General features: G+C 35.8%; 1 protein-coding gene across 1 annotated transcript in view; it reads right to left on the bottom strand.

Annotated features, from left to right (window-relative positions):
- Positions 1-21,522, bottom strand: part of HGF (hepatocyte growth factor) — a 56,027-nt gene that overhangs the window by 14,370 nt on the left and 20,135 nt on the right. Inside the window, exons 6-10 of the mRNA XM_026052201.1 lie at positions 18,099-18,241; positions 16,395-16,515; positions 11,469-11,587; positions 3,436-3,610; positions 1,453-1,580 (exon numbers count right to left, since the gene is read on the bottom strand). Of these exons, the coding sequence (XP_025907986.1) occupies positions 1,453-1,580; positions 3,436-3,610; positions 11,469-11,587; positions 16,395-16,515; positions 18,099-18,241 (686 nt within the window). The remainder of the gene's footprint in view (positions 1-1,452; positions 1,581-3,435; positions 3,611-11,468; positions 11,588-16,394; positions 16,516-18,098; positions 18,242-21,522) is intronic.

Consider the following 21,522-nt stretch of genomic DNA (forward strand, 5'->3'; position numbering starts at 1 on the left):
AAAAAAAAAAAAAAAAAAAAAAAAGTGATAGTGAAATACTGAAAAGAAACCTCTTCCATTGTAATTATTCCAGATAATTAAATACACTATATAAACACTATATAATATAAATCAGGCATCAGTAGAAATCAAATCAGAAGGAAAATGGGAGAAAGCTTTTAAATTTAGATATATAGTTCCCTGATTGAGGCCTACATTCTTAGTGCAGTACCCTTAAAATACCCTCATCTTACCTTAAAGTACCTTAAAGTACCTTAAAGTACCTTACCTTACCTTACCTTACCTTAAAGTACCTTAAAGTACCTTAAAGTACCCTCATCCCCAAACCAGATGTTCTAAGTCTATTTGGGAATGACTTTGGGAACCAGCAATACACCTTAGTCTGGATTCTGGATAAAGGCAGCACCATATAATTCTAAATTTAATTTCTACTTTGGCAAAATCAGAAAATCAACATGACTTTAATTTTAATGTAATTCAAAAATTTGCCTTTTCACTGCAGCAGAAGTCATGTTTAATTCATAATCCTTTATCACAAGTCTTTCTGAAACTTTTTCAAGACGATTGTTTAAAATGTTCATTACTATATGGGCTTTTTGCATAAAGCATTTCATTTCACATTCATCAGTATTTTTAGTTTTTGATAATTGATACTTCAAAAAAAACAGAATGAAAGGCAAAGCTGAATCTTTGCTTTGACAGAGCTCTTGCAACTGCASCTACTTCAAATCTTAAGAGACAAATTGGCTAAAATTTAAATATGGAGTTATTATTTATTATCTTATCATTAGTCTTATATTTAATCATATTAAAGCTACTCTAAAGTAGATTTAATGGAAGGTTTTAAGCCTCATTTTATTCTTTGACTGACATCAGTTCTCAGGATACAATGACAACTGTTAGATTAATGCCAAGACCTAATGGGGAAAAGCACAGAAATATTTACCTGAAGCTCTGGAGTGGATTTTACAGACCTATGTAACTACTTGATGCTAAAAGGCTACGTGGGAAGTTGCCTATGATTGTTTCAGCTCAGCTTCTTTTAGTCAATGTGCTGTATGAGAAAAACATCATATTTGGTGGCCTCATATGCAGTTATAAAAAGAGTATCAACCAATAAATCATGAGAAATCATCTCAGCCCTGGAAAAGGTCTTGCAATTTAAGCAAGACTGTGGATCAGAACTCCMGCTAATATAAAACAACTTGCGGATTCACCTTATCTAAAGATCAGATCCTCCAACAAATCTTTATTGCTGCTTTGCCTGATGAACTGAAATATGTAGTGAGAACTGAATCTCATTTACACTGTGATGAATCCCAAGAATGCAAATAGAGCGGAGGCAGGACGGCACAGGTGTAATGCAGATGTATTGACGTGAGCTTCTCCTGCTTTTTTATCTGCCATTTGAAAACGTACTTAAAATCACTTCATCTCCTCTCTCTCTGTTACCTTGTTCATTTGATACATCACACTTAGGAATCTGGGAGCAATAACCAATCCGGATGTTTGGGTCAGTAGTAAAACACCAGGGTGATTCAGATCCATCTGGATTTCGGCAGTAGTTCTCCCTCAAATCCCTATAAAAACAAATATGTTAGCCTACAGCAGGGATAACCTAAAACCACCAATGCATTATATCACTTTTTATTATGAATTAGCAATAATATAGGGTCCTTATGGTATATGTGTTACTCATCAGTGTCAAGTGCAAAAAGACACAGAGCCAGGATGAATACAGCATCTAGTAAAATATAGCAGTTGTAACAACAATATAGTTGTGGGAATTCATTTTCAATGGACCTATGTTTTGACTGGCTATAAGATTTCATTAGAAGATTAAAAATATTTTCAATATAGTTATTTTGATTCAGGAATCTTCATCAAAATTTAAATGTAAAGTGGCACCAGGTACAACTGCAATCCATTACATGTGCTTTCAAATACAAACATTACTGGAATACTTAAAATTCCCAGCACTTTGAATTGTTCCATTGAGCTTAAAGAAAGAGAGTCCTGTGGATTGTTAGTGCTTCATTTAAGAAACTGAAAAAAATGTATACTGAAATTCAATATGCGTTATCTTTAGAAGAAAAGTTAGCCACAAGGGAGTGTCTTTAAATGTCTCTTGCAGCTTCAATTAAGTAGTCAAAACTCTCAAATGTAAGTTTTACTCTACCATCTTCTGACAGTTGTTCTCTGCAGTTCCATATCTCACTGCTTTTCTCCACCAGCAGCATTTACTGATAACTGACTACAGAAGGGATGAGCTCAAATTATCACCTGAACGTCATTCACAGAAATGGTTCAGCTGGTTCTACTAGAGTTATTGGTCTGAATAGCCACTACCCTCTGAAGTGGCAGCTAATGAAGCGGTCCTAATATTTTAACTGCTCTGCTAACACTGCAGAAAGGCCTAATCATAACGCAGTGTTACAAAAGTACAAAATAAAAAGTTGTTTAAGTGGTATTTTGTTTGAGAAAATTCTGTGGGATCAGGCTAAAGCACTAACTTCTAAACTCAAGGAGGATCCTGAGATTCACAGAAGCTCAGAGTCAATCCTGTTTTCTTTTACAATGATTATTAACTATTGCTAACTTTTCATTAGTTGTGTTATTACAAACAATATTTGATCCATAAGCCATCCATAATAATGGTGAACAAATTAAAGCAGCAAATCTGTTTTGCTCAAACAAGCCATTATTAAAGATATAATCTCTGACCAGAATCATCACTTTATCTCACAAGAACACACCATTAAAATAGGTGCAAGACATATAGCCATATAAAATTTATTCAGTATAAACTGGGCTTGACTGCCTGTTGGTTGTAGGTTTCCTTTAGACTTTGTGAAGTCATCTGAAGAATATTATTATAGAATATGTCAAAAGTAAGTAGATGATTCACGTGCTGGGAGTATTCCTCTCTCTTTATTAAGTGCAAGGGAGGTTAAGATGACCAATGGTAATCTAGGCAAAAAGGTCCTATTCAGGGGAATAGAAATACATTTAGTAATGAGACAGAACAAAACTCTGAAAAGATGCAAAATAAAAGAAGTGTGGCCAAATGCTATAAATGTCTAGTCTTCTCAATGAGATTACACATAGCTAACATGGGGGAAGACACAGCTAAAGTCAGCCTCAAAACTACTGACTCTCCTCTGAGAAAGAAAAACAACCATAATGTAAGACATCCATACACTTTACAATCAATTACATGGTGAATATATGCTTGAAGAAGAAGTTTAGGGGGAAAAAAAAAAAAAACAGATTTTAGGATTTTCCCATATTGAAATAGCTTCCAGTATCACAAGTAACTGGACTGGATTGCAGAGTGAGGGATGGGGGCCACATGACCTGCTCTGGTGAAACACAATTCTAAATTGCAGGAATTGTAATTGCCCGCTGCAGTAACACTTGCATCTGTCTACTCACTTGCACTTGAAGTTCTCTGGAGTGATATTGTGCTGGTGAGGGAACTGGGAGTCCCACCGCTGGCACTGTACTCCGCTCCAAATAGTGCTCACGGTGCCACGATAGCCCTCACCTTGGCCCTGGCTGCACGTCAGCGTCTCAGCTACTGCATCCGTGCTGTTCACAATGCTYGGATCTGCAGAAGGAGAGGAGAATTGCTGTCCCGCTCTCTTGGGACTGAGTCCAGGTGTCCCGTTACAAACTCTGTGTCACAGTTCAAGTTGCAGCAATTTGGGTCTTTTGGTGCAATTGCCAAGCTGAATTGTTTTAAAAAGTAACTTTCTCCTTTCCACATTTATAATGCCTATGAGATCAGAACAGATGCTGGATTCTTTAGGCCAAGAATCTAAAATACCTATAAYATCTAACAATTTTAGTGAGATATCCAGTCTATTCAATCGTGTTGAACATCATGTAATCAGTTTAGTTATTATTTCCAATTCAACTAATATTCTTTCATTTGCTTAGCTTTACTCAATTGAGAGACCACCCATGTTCACACTATTAAACATGATAGTATTCTTGCAGGATTAGAACCCWACTGATTTTCTCCAAAAAGGATGGGAAAACAAGCATAAATCAATGAAAATTGATAAAATCTTACTATTWAGTAATGTCTTAAATCCCTATTTTTATGATTCCTATAGTTAGAGAAGAAAAATCCCAAGCTTTTGGAAAGAGAATACTTTGYGAAGTATTCTCTACAGAGAGACGAATGTTGTAAAGACCAAGAAATTTATCATACTCAAGATCTTTTACAGATGTTGATATGTTCTGCCTTCATCCTGGTGTGGGCTGTCTTGAACTAAATTCAGAAAAACAGTGGTTTCTGCAATGACTCATTCACATAACTTTAATTTTTTTTTCTTATGCAATGTCCATAACTGGCAATTAATTGCACAGATATTGCATTAGATATATACAAAATAGTACAAAACTAATCAGACTGCAGTAAGAACAATGTCTCTATAATGTTCCCCAAACCTTACAGATTAGTAGTTTTATAAGAAATTGTCCATCTGTTGGTAATTGCTCTTGTTCACAAGACTAATTTTATTAATTACCTTACCCAGTATTTCTTGCTAGCAATGAGTATGCTAAAGCTTTAAAATTAGTTTTCTTCTAATTGTTCAGTGATTAGAACTATATTCATGTGTTTTATTCATACTACGTTTAATTCTTAGTAACTTCAGCCAGTTCTATGATCTTGCAAAGAAAAAGGGTTTCAAGGAAACCAAATGTTGTAACAGATGGGTTTGGATTATTTRTTTTCTAATCTTTTACATTACTGATCACTTCCATGTCAGATTGATAACATCAAGTTGCGCAGTTTYATTATATATTTTTCTGTGCTGGAGAAAAATTCCCTTTTTCTCTTCATCTGGATGATGTTTTTGCATCAGTGGTTCATGGTCAAATTAATTTCCTGTCCTTCCTTCCCAAGGCACTTCATCTGCAATGGTTGTCCTGTTTCAGAGATTGCGAATTCCAAGCTCACTCAAAGTCAAAAGGACATTGTATTGGAAGTATCACAAAGTGCCTTTTGCAGGCTGACAAACTACACCCTTTCTAGTGGAGTCATGAAAAGGACTGGAGGCAACTATAATTTTAGTCATTGTTATTCACTTTATGAATAACTGGACAACAAGAAGAGGAATGCATGCATATTTTAGAAATATGCACCTGTTTATGTCAGGTTTCCATTATCACTAATGTATCAAAAACATGAAAATACATTCTAAGATTCATACATTCTTAATACAATACATTCTTAAGCTCATTAGACCGAATATCATAATACCATATTCAAGTAAATTATATTAATCTTTTCCAAAAATGTAGGCATCACTTTTATTAAAAATGATACAGATATGGTGTTCAGCTGGAAAAAAAATGAGACACCAACAACGCTGAAATTCATTTTATATATATATTCAAGAAGGTCCACAGAATTCTCCACACTTTTTTTTTTTTTTTTTTTTTTGTAGCCTGCATTTTCTACAAACTTTTAATTTTTAAACTTGAAAAATGAGACCCCATGTTTCGGAAATTAACCACTCCCTTTACCAAGTCACTAGTGCTTGTGTTCTCCAAAGCAACCTCTCCCATTCTAGCTCTTAAATCTCAGGTCTCAGGCAATGCCCATAAATGAGCATACAAGCAACAACAACAAAAAAAACCCACTTTATTTAGGTTATCTCCACAGGTCCTTGAGATCTTGTGGTTCGTAACTGAGCATCAACACAAGGTATGAAGACCACCGGAGAAGGAGGGACATAGCTCAACTCCCAAGAATGCAATCATCATTTCTTTTAACAGGAAGGCAGAACATGAAGATACACATCATCAAGGCTGAACTCATATCCTTATTCTAGCAATTACCCTAAACTATAAATAATGAGCTGCAGCACCTAGGACTACTTTTGTCACCGAGAAAGCCATCAAGGATTAAGYTGGAAGAAGATTTTGAAATTCAATTAGCAATCCTCCATAATTATGCGCTTTATGTATGTACTTTATGTACTTTAATAACACTTGAGCTTCATATTACAAGTACTTTTCTTTCCTCAAGTTTAGCTTGTATAGTTCTAAAATGAGCAAAAGAAACACTCATTAAGGAAGATCAGAAACACTCATTAAGGAAGATCAAAAAAAAAATAGTACTATACAAATGTTCATTTGTGATTTATTGATTAAATGCCAGTTATTATTCCTACCTATGAAACTTCATTATTAACAGGAGAATTTAGCAATTATCATCAACACTTTGCTACTTTTGAACTTTGGTGCAATATTTTTTCCTAACTCAATTAATTAAGAGAGGTACTCAAGGGTTTCCTGTTAGAATTATATGCACCTTCACACATTCACCAGCCAAAATCCAACAACACAAAAGTGTCACATTTCCATGTAACTTTCCATATTATGATAACAAACCTCCAAATAAACAACATTATTAATATAGGACAGCTAATATATTAATTAGTGCTTGAGTAAAGAGATAATAACATTATTGTGAGCTTCATGTGTAAAGCTAGAGATAGTGTCTCAGTTCTGATTCTCACAATAATGTCAGCTTAAAGGAATCAGCAGGAACCTTGAGACACTTTTCTCCAGAAGAATTTTACAGCTGAAGGAACTAGTGAGGGTGCTATTTCTTATCTTTAACTATAATGATCTAGAAGTAAACCTCACTCAAATTGAGATCAGTGGCAAAACTGCTACTGACTTAATGAAGAGACGGATTTTGCTTGAGTATTCATGTTCGTTCATGATAATACTAGCTACATATGTTTGAAAAACAAAACAGAATGAGAAACATGGTCCTGAATGACTTCACCAATAAAAACAAAACARAACCCTTTTACTTATATATAATAACATCTCTTTCCTAGGATGTCAGTCAATGAAAGGAAATGCACCCTGATTTTTAATAAATAGTCATATACGGTAGATTTTGAAAGAAAAGGTATATGTAACTCAGTGAAAGAGCTGTTCTAAAACATGCAAATTTCACATTGAATGATCTGTGTGATCATTCAAACCTCAGTGAGATACTARAGCAACTAGTGGCCTAAAACCTAGACACCTACAGCTCATTTGTCCAGGAACACARAGAAATTTCAAAGACATATCAATCCATATGACTAAGCTTTAAATCAAAATAGTTGTTGGATTTAATCCATTCAAAATCTTTATCTGGATTCAAATTTTCACCATTAGGCTTATTTGCAGATTCAGTTGACCTCTTACATCTCAATTGAAAACCTAGTATAGAAATGAGGAAAAGGATCTGAAAAAAATCCTCTGTGAGGAAATGTAAAATAATCCAATTACCTACACAATTGTTAGACCATTTCTATGCAGAGGATGGTAACTGTAAGATGGAAAGTAACACTTTATCAACTACTAAGTATCAGCCTCTTCTCAATGACTGCATTCTATAAACACCTTTATCTTRTGCAAATACTAAGCTTAAACTGAATGGCACTTTTATTTGTTTAAATATTTTGATTCAACAAATAAATGAGAACTTCACATTCAAATGGACAGTTGAAATCTCTGTTTCTAAACATGAGTAATGTAATGTTGATAAGTCGAAAACGGATATTCTTCACCTTCCCAAACAATTTAGGTATACTACTACTTTTCATTGTATGTCCAGATTTTCAATTTTGTTGTCTTTTTTATTTCCCTTTTTTTGCTCTCTCCCATCAGCTCCAGACCCTTATGGGATTCTCTCAAGCCTTTCAAGCCTCCAGTCACTCCGAGCTGCTGCCCTCAGGTACTGACATGTAAGTGTCCATAGTAGAATTATCTATAAATACTGGAAAACAGGTGGGCATCAAACAAACAATTTCCTTGCCAAAATAATCTCATGTGGGTCTGCAGCTCTCAAATAGCTGTTTGGGTAGCTTCCTGCCTTCTGGGACTCAACACTTTTCTCATCTACAGCTCTTTTATAGTTCTGCAGCTAGCTATATACTTTTCCTTACTCTTCTTTTCCTTTTTCTTTTTTCCTAAACAGATATCAACTCTACATTCCTATCATCCCCAAAGTCCATATCAGAATCCATGCCAAAGTGATAGTCATTTTCTTTTTCACATTCGCTATCATTGCTTCCATTTCTTCATTTCATCCTACACTTCTTATTGCTGTTGTAGCTGCCCTTTTATTCTCTTTTCTAACTAAAAATTGTCTCAGGCCMAAACCACAGACACATATGTGAGCAACTTCAAACCAATCCTGGGGTCCCTGAAGTCTTAATCCAGATCCAATTTTTGCAGTTTGAGCCATCTCTAATCCCTAATTGCTCCTGTCATCTCTTTCTCACAGCTCTGGCGGTAAGCCACCATGTTTTATGCTGCCTTCTGTGCTTGGAAATAAAGTTACAATGCCCTCCTGTCTCCTCAGTCTTAGAAACATATTTATTTTCTGAATGCTTCCTTCCACTGACTTTTTTGCCTAAAATTTGTATATGAGCTGTTGTCAGCATTTTGGCCATAGAGTATGCTGGCGCTCATGACACGCAGCAAAAGCCACAAGCAGCATGCTGCCTTGTGGTCACTCCCCTAAAGAGAGGACACCTACGTTTTTGTACATGATCCAAGGACTTTGGATCCTCAAAGTACTTTTCCTAATTAATATTTCTTGTAAAATATAAAAACAGCCCTCAGGGTAGGAATTAAAAACTTATGTGAGAATCCAAACCACAAAGCCATAAAGACATATAACTCATGATGCTCTTTTTAGTATACTGAATTTGCACGGAGCTGCAGCTTCAAAAAAACAGAGTAGCCATTGAAACCCAGAATGGTCTTTGGGATCCCCACTAAGGGATGCGAAATATATTTTCTGCTTGAACAGCAAAGAAAGCATTTACACTTAATACTGTGAGCTTTTTCCTAAAAAAAAARAAAAAGGTCTTTCATCACAACATTAAAACCATAACAATGGTGATTTTAATGATTCCAGTATTGGGATTACTTTTTATTCAGGATTCTAATATAATTGTGACTCATACAGACAGAAACTATATTGCAGTAGTTTGCAGGAGATCTCCCAGACAGTGATTTTATAAAACTTAGTCCAGGCTGTAAATGCTGGAAGTTGCATGGACTATAAGCTTACGTGACCAACAAAGCCAGATGTGAATCCTCAGAACACTGACACATCAGCTCAGGAAATGCCAAAGGATAAAGGTTTATAAAAGCTGCATTTGCGAAACAGTCAGTTCTAATGGAGGAATATTCTTATTTTAGTAATAAAATCACTTCTACCAGGGGAAAAGAATCGCTCTATTAAAATATATGTACATGATTCATGTGTTATCTACTGTTTTAAGAGATGTAGGAAGAAGAACTTAGTAAGAAAAGAAAAAAACTCCAAAATAACAACTTAAATAGATTTAAAAGACAATTCAATTATACTGCTGCATCAGACTGTGTTCTTAATGGGGAAAAGTTAAAGTTAAATGTTCAGATTCCCAAAACCTCCAGATATTATTATGTGCAGCTCACTGAAAAACCTCTCAGCATGGCATGACTTAATGGGGGTCTAAAACACAGAAAGCAGTAAAGTTCTGTTAATAGTCTTCTGCTTCAGCAGAACTTACTTACAGACAATATCTAAAGTGGCAAWTTTTTCTGTTTACAGTGAAATAACTTTGCTAATTTTAACTATCTGACATTGGATTAACAACGAAATATGTCAGTGCARAGATAGTCCAATTACTCTCCATCCAAGAGTGCATGAAGAATAGCCGTATCCAACCTTTGGATTTCTAACAAGTGACTATCCCATAGGAGGTGACTGACACCCCAAGACATTATAATGACTTAAGCCATGTAAAGCAAGGAAAGAGTATTCTGGTCTATTGATAGCAAAAGCAGAGATATAAGAATTTTGATAAGAATTCCAGAGGGAAGATGAAGAATCCCATCCCATCCCTGATGAAGAATCCTTGCTCTCTTAGGTAATCATTTGCTTGTATATAATGGTTTGTGTTGGAACCATTCGCTCCCTCCAATACATATACAAATGTACCCAGCCATTAGGAAAAAATACTTTATGGTTAGTTTATAGAAGCATACCTTTCATAAGATCCACAACTGTATTTTTCTATTTTCACTATATTTGAATCATAATGTCTTATATTGGTTCAAAAAATCCAACCAAACAAACAAAAAGAAAAGGATAACCAATCCAAAAAAAAAAAAAAAAAATCAGAAAAATAAGGAAAGCTCATTAAAATTAACTTTTTCTCTTATCTTCTTTTTTCCATTTCTTTTTTTTTGAGTTCTCATGTAAATTAAATTCCAGATGAACTTAATCTTTTTAATAAATCTATTCTCTATTCTCCTCCTAGAAAAGTCAAATAAATTTTACAATGACAAAAGACCGCTGAAGTCACACTTTGATCTAGATGGAAAGCAGAATATCTGATTTCAAGGGTTTGTTTGCTTGTTTGTTTGGTTTAACACTTAATTTTAGTCAAAATTGGAGAAGAACAACAAAGAAATGTGTAGTTTCCCGTATTTTGCTGATGTAAGAGGAGTTGAGTTTTTCGTGAYCTCATCAGCTAATAGCAAATTCTGGGTTTCACTGAACTGTTTCAGAAGGTTACTCTTGCCACATTCTGAACTCTGCCACAGGGCTGGGGCACATGGAGCAGACAGGCTCCTACTGTCAAATCCTTGTGTTCTGAAACTGTCTTTGATCTCAAGACATTTTTAACAAAATGTTTTGAGTTCAGCAAATGAGGAAAACTCATGAGGTATTAGAAGAAGCCAGCCTTTAATTTTGTGTTTACATTTTGGTCCTTTCACAGGATCACAGCTCATTAAATGCACAGAATTCACAATCCCTTAGGTTCCTCAGTGCAAAGAGAAGGAGACAGCAGAGGAGACTGTCACCTGTTCATCCCACATTTTGTTTGTTACATGTCGATACAAGCTGTGAATGAGTCAAGGAATTTCAAAGATGCAAATCTCAGTTTCCTCATTGAAACATTTCATTGAAAAACTGAATACTACCATCTGCCTCTGCGTTCCATGAAAGAGTGGAAGAACTTCACCTAAGTTTTCAAGAGATGTTGAATAATTTTTCTTTCCTCACTTTCCCTCTATTGTTCATTTAAGATACTTAGTTTTCAAGAGAAAAAKGAAAACAAAACTATGAAACAGAGTGCTCATATCTATAACTGCAGTTAGCTCCTGCTCCTAGTGCCTGCTGGATTTGAAATGTATAACATGGTAATAGAAATGGTAAATAATCTAAAAAATCTGACCTACAATTCTGTCCAAAGTGGCCGTCCAATGCCTGTATATCTTGATACCATTTTGTTACAGTTCCCCAACTGGGGGATGACATGCGGACAGTTCAATGGGGACAGCAAAWGCCACCATCTTGCAGTTGTGGTATGAAATAAACTAATTGCTTGTGTCCAGATTTTGGAAAGGAAAAGGAAGTAATAAATTTTGCTTGAACTCACCACACGTTTTAATTGCACAGAACTCCCAGGGGGTGTTAGGGTCAAGAGTGTAGCACCATGGTCTCAGCTTGCCATCAGGATTGCGGCAGTAATTATCATCAAAGCCCTTGTCAGGATATCTGCAAACCACAGCAAGAAACGTGTCAGGCAAGTCTTCCTGGCAATACTACACAGGCGCGTACAAGGTATGCAAAGGACAGTCTTCAGCGGCAGCAAATGAGAACCAGCTCCTCTTAAACCTGTGGTCTGATCCTGAGATATGGATTCCGACACCCTTGAATGCCATAGAAAGTTACTGACATAAAATCTCCTTGCCAGCTTGCAGCAGAATCAGGCCTCCACAGAGGGGATCCCCTGCTGTGTTAATGCACAGGCCACCGGATGSGGTAACTCTGCTAATTGCTAAACTCTTGCTCTCGTGTCTGTCAACTGATGGCCAGACTCTAAAGCCACTCATTTTTTTCAAACAGCCCAATTAAGTGTGCATTATATAAACACTGCCAGGCAGCTGGACTCATTAAGAAAACAGGTTCTTTCGTGCAACAGGCCTGGGTTCAAACTGGAAGCTGTTTTGAATAGCTTTGTTACTAATGATAGCTCCATTTTCATAATAGAACTCATTCTAGGTCATGCCCTCATTTCCAGCATTGGGGGAGCGAAAAGAAAAAAGGAAAAAAAAAAAAAAAAAAAGCCTTCAGTCTCCCTTTATCTCATCAAGGTTTGAAACTGTTGTGCCATTTAATTGTTTCCACGTTCCTACTGCCGTTACTGGGCAGTTCAAGGTAAGGATGCTCTTTTGGTCTAAATGAGCCATGTGAACAACTGAAAACTTGAAGAGTAGAAGATAAATGCATTTTACTTTTCTCTCGATGAATACAAATTGAACTGGTTTTTCATTTTTATCAAAACTTGTTTGGAAAAGAAAGAAAGAAAGAAACAAAAAGATTTACCCAGGGGAAACAAAAATTACATAAGAGAACAAAGTTAACTACCTAGGAACCCAAACTAATTTACAACTGCAAGCAGATGTGTTTCTCATAAACAGAAGAAAATATGATTTAAAACCATGTGTTTTTTCTAGGATGCTTTTTAAATCACACATTCATCTCGAAGTCTATCACATATTTGGAATTTGATCTCCCATTGCTTGAGAAAAATGAAGCTCCTTCACTGTATATGAGGAATTGGAATAGTAATAAAGTAAAATTCAAAAGAAACCCAAGGAGAAACCTCACAAAAATAAGAATTCAAAGGCAGTTAATAATGAAATCTAGAAGCTCTCGCAACAGCATTTCTCTTTTACAATTTCTTCTATAACCTTGCTTTCTGCTAGGTATGAGGGAAACTGTGAAGGATCATATTGTCTGCAAGAATTCCCCAAGCAAATATTTTGTAGAGTAACAATGCAGCAGAAAATGAGGTGGTTTGGACAGAAATTGGCGGTGATGGGCTTTCAAGACAGCAATACAGCAGTGCCACAACATGTAGCACTAGAGAATCCGTAGCACTGTCTACCAACCAAGGAGAACCCACAAATGGTTGGGTCTGTGCAGTGGTATCTATCATATTATGGGATATGAAAATAATTCACTTTCTAGAAGCCAAATATTCAGCATAGTACAGAAATCATTCTTATCATTTTATATAAGTATGAATTCTACTAAATTGCATTAGTTACTAGCTGAAATGTAAGCATATGCTTGAGGATCAAGCTTTGACCTTCACTAAGTGAAGTAGCATCCATGAACTCTGTCTTTACCAGCTGTTATATCTATGAATCCTTTAAGAGATTCAGCATGAATAACAAATTAGTGAAAGGCTGGAATGGTTCAAGGTTCAAATCTGATATGAATGTTCTAAGTTCAGGCAGGGTATATAGAGATAGAAGCCCCTTTGGAAGCTTCCCATTGTGTGCAAGCAGAACTGTAGCCACTCAGTATAGAAAAGGCCCGGCAATTTTAAAGCCACACATATTAGGGATAAAATGAGACTTCAAACTGCTCTCACCATTGAGAATGGGGAGGACTCTCTCTGTTTGCTCTGAATATTCCTCCCTGTCAATAAATCAGGCCCAAATCTTGTCTCTGAAGCCAACAAAGACTCCTCAGTTACCAAGACCTTTCATACCTCTACATATTTATTTTTTTTCTGTTATTTTTTCTCTCCTTGAAACTGCAACATCTGTACTCGCAGAAGTTGAAATGAATCATAAAGGTATACATCACAAGGAAGCTGAAATGAATCATACAAGGTGTCAAAATCAAGAGTTTTTGTGGGTTTTTTTTCTGCTTCTAGCGGAAAAGAAAAAAGAAAAGAAGAGACAAAGAGATAACATTCTCTTTAATGAGATAGACATTGATCTCTAGCTCTATTGGAACTATGCTGAAATTCAGTGTCTAAAATTCATATGTCACAAATACTTCTTGTTCCCCTCCTTTTTGTTCTAAAAGATATTCAGGACTGCAAATCTGCTTTTACATATTTTTTAATATCTCTTAAATTAAAAAAAAAATGAGTATTTTAATTAAAAGATACCTACAGGTATTAAACCACTGCACTACAGTTCATCCTTTTTTCTTTTTTTTTTTTTTTTTTCCCTCCAAGCAATAAAAGCCACAATGTGCTTGATTTTGAGTAGAAAATATAAGTGGGATGAGAGAGAACTGTTATTCTCTATGCCTTCCATGAATCTCTAAGCCTTTCTCAGTGGTCTTCCTCCCACACCTGTGCAAAATCATGACTGTGAAGAAGACGCTATGGAATCAGAGCTTCAATTCTGCATCCAGTAATAACTGAAAACCCATCAGAGTTGTCATTTTGGGAGGGTCCTACCATTAGCTCTAGTCACATCTAAGTAAACAGAAATTCTCTATTTTCTTCAGTAATTGTCCTCTGAAGGGAAGAAATCTGGAACATTCCCTCAGATGGGAAGGTATATTCACCCTGGCCTAAAATTATTCACAGAATCACAAAATATATATAGCTGAGGTTGGAAAAGACCTCTGGAGATCCAGAGGTATTGTCCAACAGCAGGTAGCTTGTTGAGCTCTTGGAAAAGATTAGTGGTTTTACCTCTTCCTCCATCACAACAATGAATGAATCCATTAATGCAAATAGAGTTAAATCTATCCAGCTGTGCTAATCCTTCCTGGTTTCCAAGCATTTCACATTACCACTTGATAATATAGAGAGCCCGTATTTATAAGTCTCCGCAGAGATTGTTGTACTTTAATGGATCATTTGTTCCAGACCTCTTATTTACAACTTAAAAAAAAAAAAAAAAAAAAAAAAAAAAAAAAAAAAAAAAAAAAAAAAAAAACAGCTAATGTAATCAAAGTATAATTGCCCTACCTTTGGTGAAGTTTTTTTTTTTTGATGAAGTTAATTAAGACCAGTCTATTAGACATATCCTCACAACCAGTTACATTCCCAAAAACATGCACAGATCAATTTAATCTGTATGGGTTGCTTCTGGCTGTTTAATAAAAAGGGTATTTTTAAGTCTCAGAACTCTCAAGAACAAATTTTTGAATGAATTTTTAAGAAGATGATCATTACTGAGACTTCAACTAGCCCCAAAAATCATTTTCTGAACAAACCAAAAGAAAAAAATGATTTTTCTTATTGACAGTAAAATGATTGCTAATTGTACTCAAAAGCTTTATAATTGTTTAATTCTTAAGGAACAAAATTCTTTTTGTGAGTTATTCTAGACTGTACATCAACTCTATGACAAAGCTCAGAAACAGATTGTCTTCAGCCTCAGTCTTGCTGTTAGGAAATATTTATTGTAGCAAAACTATGGAAGAGCCTGCTCTTCTTCATGGAGTACATCATATGAGTCAAAGAGGAAAAACATATCACACAAACTCCAAAATTACAGATCCTTAATATTTTGCTTAATAATCAAGCTTTCTAAAATCTATAAATATTGTACTTCTGGGTATAAAAATGAGGATTTTAGTAGAGTACTTCAAAAATTATAAACTTATTTTCATGGAAAGTACATAATTATCCTGCAATTAATGATTTTTGCTGTCCTTCTCTGAGGCACCTTATTCCATCAATTTCATAAATGGAACTAATCCAAAACACAGACCTTAAACCAAAATGAATCCTTAGTCCAGCTTAAGAGAGACAAAAGTCCCTCCTGTGTGGCCTAAACCCACATACATAAGCCTTCCAGAAGGGAGTGTTATAGATGACCTTACACAGTCAAGTGAATTTTACCCTCCAGGGCAAATTCTAAATTGCAATTGCAATTTGCTATTTCTGACTCATTTTCTGACATTATACACCTATGTTCAAAAATAAAAAGAAGAAGTAAACTAAGTCCTAAATCCATATCCTGCTAAACTTAACTTAGTTTTTTTTCTAGGTTGCAAAAAGAAGAAAAKAAAAGGCAAAGATATTTTTAACATTTTGGGCAAACAGACTGGATGCTTAAACATGATTGCAACAGACCAGCTACAGCTTTAAAGCTATTCTCTCTGCTAGAAATGTACACACTTTGACTTGTTAATGTTGCAAGTTTAATCTCACTGAATTTGTTAAGAACATGTTAATGTCAAATGGACAACTTTTAATTGCTATTTATCATTATAGAGGTATTTTAAGCTGACTGAAGCTATACAACAACATATCCAGAAACACTCAGAGGTGATAGTGCTAGGGAGGAAATTTTGATCAATTAATGCAGCACATGGACTTGATAGTGGAGCACAGCTATGTGATGCAGTCACAGCTGTACTGTCCCCAAAACCTGTCCCTCATCCCAGCCTGCATGCACCAGGGACTTTCTCAAACAACCAAAATTGGTGGACTCCATTAATTTAGACTGAGCTAATGCTCGTTTAGCCTAACTGGTTTCAGTATATGTGTAATTTTGACATGATCTAGATTTGTTTGGGAATGAGGAGGGATTACCTCTCTGGACGAAATTTGTGCTTGTGTGGCCTCTGGAGATCCCAGCGCTGACACTCCTTGCCCGACTCAGTGTGGTCCATTGGTCCTCTGTAACTTTCTCCATTGCAGGTCATGCATTCAACTAGGGGAGACAGAGAGCAATATTAATCATTTATATGACTGGTGACTCCCAGACCAAAAGAAACTTATGTTGTAAATTGAAAACAATCTAGGGAGTTATTAAAAAATAACAAGCAAATAAAATTGCTGTCTTTCAAATCAGGGTTCCTTGGGTTGGGAAATGACCAATGACCTTTGACATACAACTGAATCTCTTTCTTAAACCTAAACTAGAACCTTAAATCTGTAGCCCTATATGGGACATTTATGGTTTGGAAGCAGCTAGGTGTAAGCTGCATTTTATCTTACCTATAGTAGTGGTTTGCTTGAGTTCTGGTGCTAATCTCTGATGGGAGGCCCTACCAAGCAGAGAGCATTGCTGTTAATCGATGTTATTATACAGACACATATCCGAGGATTTCTGTTTGTTTGTTTGTTTGTTTGTTTGTTTGTTAGGTGTTACTTTCTAGTTAAAGAGTATTTATAATTCTAAATCATAGAGATTTGTAAAATGGCAGGAAAAGTTTAAGTCCAAAATAATGGTTGCATCATTCAGAGAAGTACAGTCTGCCTCTTTAAGTTCTCAACATTTTCAGCTACATATGATGCTGTTTGTTTTCAAAACTAATTGTTTTTGGCAGCTTAAAATGATGATAAATTTTCAGTCTTGGTTTTAGAAAGTGGAGGTTGGGGGAAGGTGGCCAGAAGCTACTGAAATTGATTAGAAATCAATTGTTGTGCAAAATGTGCTATATAATTTAAGATGAGAGATCTCAAAATCTGAAATGAATTCTCTATAATTAACTGTAGACAAATTTCTCGAGTGCCATTCCCCAATTAAGATAATTGCAATTAAATATCACTTAGAAAATTCTAAGTTATGCAATTACTAAGCTCTGYCTTCAGTCAAAACATCCTCCAAGAAAGTCTTGATCCTGCAGTGAACTCTTAGGTTTATCCCATTTGGAACTCAGTTAAATTGATCTTTAAGTACTATCTTTTAATAGTTTTCTCAGCTCCCTCTAAATTTTTCATTTTCTCCCTCCTTCCATTTCCTTTTCCCACCACCACACAGCTATTACACACAACACATGAGCTGGAAAATTAGAGACTTCCAATCCTGAGAATTAAATGAGTTGATTGACTGGAAATGAATTGGCTGATTAGCAAGATATAGACTCATAATTTTGAGTTTAACAGGAAATACAATTTCCTTATTTAAAGTATACATTTGAAAGACAAAGCACATGTTTAGTATGAGCACTTGGCCTCTACTTCAGTATGAATATTTTCATGAAAACGATGAAAAACTGATTTTACTACAGCACAACAAAAGATCTTATGCAGTAGCAATATAGGACTGATTAGCAAATTCTCTGCGGGACAGACAGTGCAGAAATGTGTTTTTGCAGTTTTCCAGATCTATTAGAATATATAAAATTATCTTCTCTAACAGCTTTACTTTTCCTGCAAAATGCATCATTCTTGTGGAGAAATGACCTGCCCCTTGCTTCAAAGCACATAGGCGAGTGTCACTACCACTGAGAAAACTTTCCTGTCCCTGCATTTGGTACCCGGGTTTGGGACACRAGCCTTGTGTTTTACCTGCCGAGCAGAGGGGGATGTCGCAGACTTCATGGCGCATCTCAGGGCTGGTAGTGAAGCACCAGGGCCCTCCCTCTTCCCCTCGGGGATTTCGGCAGTAGTTTTCCCTCAGGTCTTTACCCCGATAGCTCGAAGGTAAAAAGCTAGTTTTAAAATGACAATCATTACAGTATAAGAGCATGCAAGTTTCAATGTTAATCATAGTATCTTCACAAACAGAAAAAATCCCATTTCTGCTCACTTCTCCCTCCACCCTGCCCACCCAAAAGCACACACCCAAATATCTGTTCGGACACAAATACACATCTCCAGTCAGGATTGCTCAACCGATGGGCAAAGCCTGGCACAATGTGTCTGGCCCATAGCTTGCGCTAGCAACTTTTGCTCCGTCCCTTGGGCACCGGCAACGAGCGATGGCCTGCGGAGCACTCTCTTTTTCTTTAGGGATTGAATAGAAATATGATACTATGTTTTTGGCCTGTAATGCATTTTCACTATGATATTTTGGTGTCTATGCCTAGATCATCAAATATGAACACTCCAGGGTTTTGTAGCTAACTCTGTTCTATCCATTCTAAGGAGCCTAATCCCAGAGCTCGCTCACTTTTTTCCCCTGCTTCAAGAAACACAGTCAGTCACAGACGTACTCAGTGTCACATCACCAGAAATCTCACTGCAGTGATGCTGAAACTAAGTCTCTATAGTGGAAAAACATATTAAATTCAGCATTATGTTCAGTTCTATGAAGAATTTTTTGAGGGATAGGCTATCTGAAAAGCAGAGGGAAACTCATAAGGATGATGTGAAACTTGCAACATATCTTAATAATTTCATTTTAAACATTTTTTTTTTCATTTTTGAATAAAAGCATACACATTTTATCGTGAAAATGTCCATTATTTTRTTTTAGATTTCCCTTTTTTTTTAATCTTCAAAGCAATTCAACACATCTATATTCTGGTGAAGAAAAAGGCTAAAGTTTCACCCAACTTCCTTTTAGAAGAAGGCATACATTTTTAGCTTAGGAAACTGAACTAAGCACTTGGAATGGTCTTTATACACAAGCACTGATATAATTTATATCCAAAACCACAAGGGACATGTATGGTTTCTGCTCTCCTTGGCAAGCACTATGTTATGAATGAATGTAAAAGAAAAGAAAATTCCTACATGTGACATTCTGATCATGTTTTATTTCATTTAATGAAATCTTTGAACTAACTGAAGTGGAAAATACCTCTGTTAATCACATGGTGGTTCTAGTTTAGGCAATGTGGAAGCAGTACTTGAAAGTGATTTTTCTTATTTTTGGTCCTTGAAGAGAATCGCTCTTTTCTGTCACTACTACTGCCCATGAAATTTTTGCTTCTGTTTCACCTCTGTAGTCTTAAAATACAAATTTCTCAAAATATTTTAGCTACACGCAGCTGGACAAACTTTTCTGATGGGGCATTATAACTTGTATATTTGGTAATGTGGTATGCCATTGAATGTTAGAAAATCTTATTTTCCTTCTGGAAAATCTTTTTACTCAGAAATGATGATTGTCAGAAAACATAGGAAAAAGTGATCTCAGATGACCTTAGATATGCTGTCCGAACACAGAAAAAAGTAAGAAGGCTCCCTTAATAAATAATATGTGAGACTCAAGATAGATCAGATATATAAATGTCTTCAACAGCTACTGAAGCTACAGTTTTGGGAAAGGAAAAGATGAGACACAGAAAAGACCCACTCAGAAATGAAAACAAAACAAAACAAAACAAAACAAACAAAAAACCCACTAGTGCACTAGTTTAGTTCAACTGTATTAGCTAAGGAAAGAAGAAAGATAGAAATTCATGCCAGTAAGAATAATGGCAAAAGCAGATTCAACCACAGCAAAACTCTTTATTTGACCTTTCTATATTGGCTTTAGCCATTTAGATAATAAAGTCTGAAACAATGAATCTTGTAATATAAGTAACTATCTAGGATCAGTGACTGAAAAATGGAGTCCCGAGTTAATCTGGGAGTCTCCTGGTTGTACTGAAATACAAATTCATTTAAAAATATAATTTGCTAAATACAAAGAGAAATTTAAAGTCTGAAATTATGTCTAATTTTGCAGGCAAGATTGTGAAAAAAAAAACGGTAAAATACATTTATTCCTAGAATATGAAAAAAAAAAGGATTTATTTTCCAAGCAGTATTCACGGATAATCAGATGTTGAGAATAAMTGACCTAAAAATATAAGCCTTTCATTCTAATAAGTTCCAAACTCACCACTACTGTTTGCTTCTTCCCATTTCCCTCATGTCTCTGATGATGAAATCATTTTTTTCTGATGTTGAAAAACAAAATTAGCATGCAGCCACCTCATTTATCCAGTGACCTTTTAAAAATTAAGCTTATTGCACAAGGCAGGAGAAAAGTCATTCTCATAAAATTCATCATAGGAGAGTGGCTGTCCAAATTTATTAGATAAAGCTGTGCATGCTATATTTTAAAAATGCAATATAGTGATACATATATTCTCATATACATCTTTCTCTTAATTTATAGAAGCATTTATATATCTATTATATAAAATCAAAAATGCATTCCTGGGTAGACAGTAATTACTGAGAATTCTTTCACTTATGAAGGATGAACAGTGTATAACTCTTCAAGGTTCAGAGACTCAGGAGGCCACTGCAGTGTGGGCTGACCACATTTAGCGTATGTTCACAGTTAAGCCTGGGTCTGTTCGCACACTGAAAAACAAACTCACTACCGTGTGTATTATGAGCCATCAAGCCCACATTTTGGGCTGCCTGAGGCTCAGCTCTGTATCATACATCATACAAAGAGAGAACCCAAGTGTCCTTTGCCCCTTTAATCTTATTTCAAGTTGTTTCATCTTGTCCTCTGGCTAGACTGGGTCTGGACAAGCCTGAGCAGGGTATAGACCAGTTCCTTACTGGCGATTTCCAGCTTGGCCCCTTCTACCCAAGTGTTGATGCTACGAGTTGAATAAAAGTCAGCAGCAAGGACAAGGCCTCCGCTTGTGAAGGAGAGGACTCACAAGACTCCTCCGGAATCCCTCTGCAGCACAGATATAGTCTGAGTTCCTCTCTATGTCAGGCCTTGACCTTAAAAGTCATGCCACAACTGCTCTGTCTCCCCTGATTGATCTGGAGGGAAGGATTTAATTCATCTGCTAGTTTCTTCTCTGTACTTGCCACCTATTCAAAGTGCTTTACTAAGGCTGAAATATGCCATGAATGTGTGCAAATGAATATACAAATTATAGTAACAAAATCATATATGAATTAAATAGGTGAATTAAACATGAATTAAATGCAACCTATATTGCATTTTTTAAAAGGACACATTTCTGAGAAGACAGTTTTTAGAAAACTGTAATAGCTTTCCATTCCTTAAGCTGAAGTAGTGCAGCTG

The sequence above is a fragment of the Nothoprocta perdicaria genome, unplaced genomic scaffold, assembly GCF_003342845.1.
Source record: "Nothoprocta perdicaria isolate Ctin4 unplaced genomic scaffold, notPer1 scaffold_85, whole genome shotgun sequence".
Taxonomy (NCBI): Eukaryota; Metazoa; Chordata; class Aves; order Tinamiformes; family Tinamidae; genus Nothoprocta; species Nothoprocta perdicaria.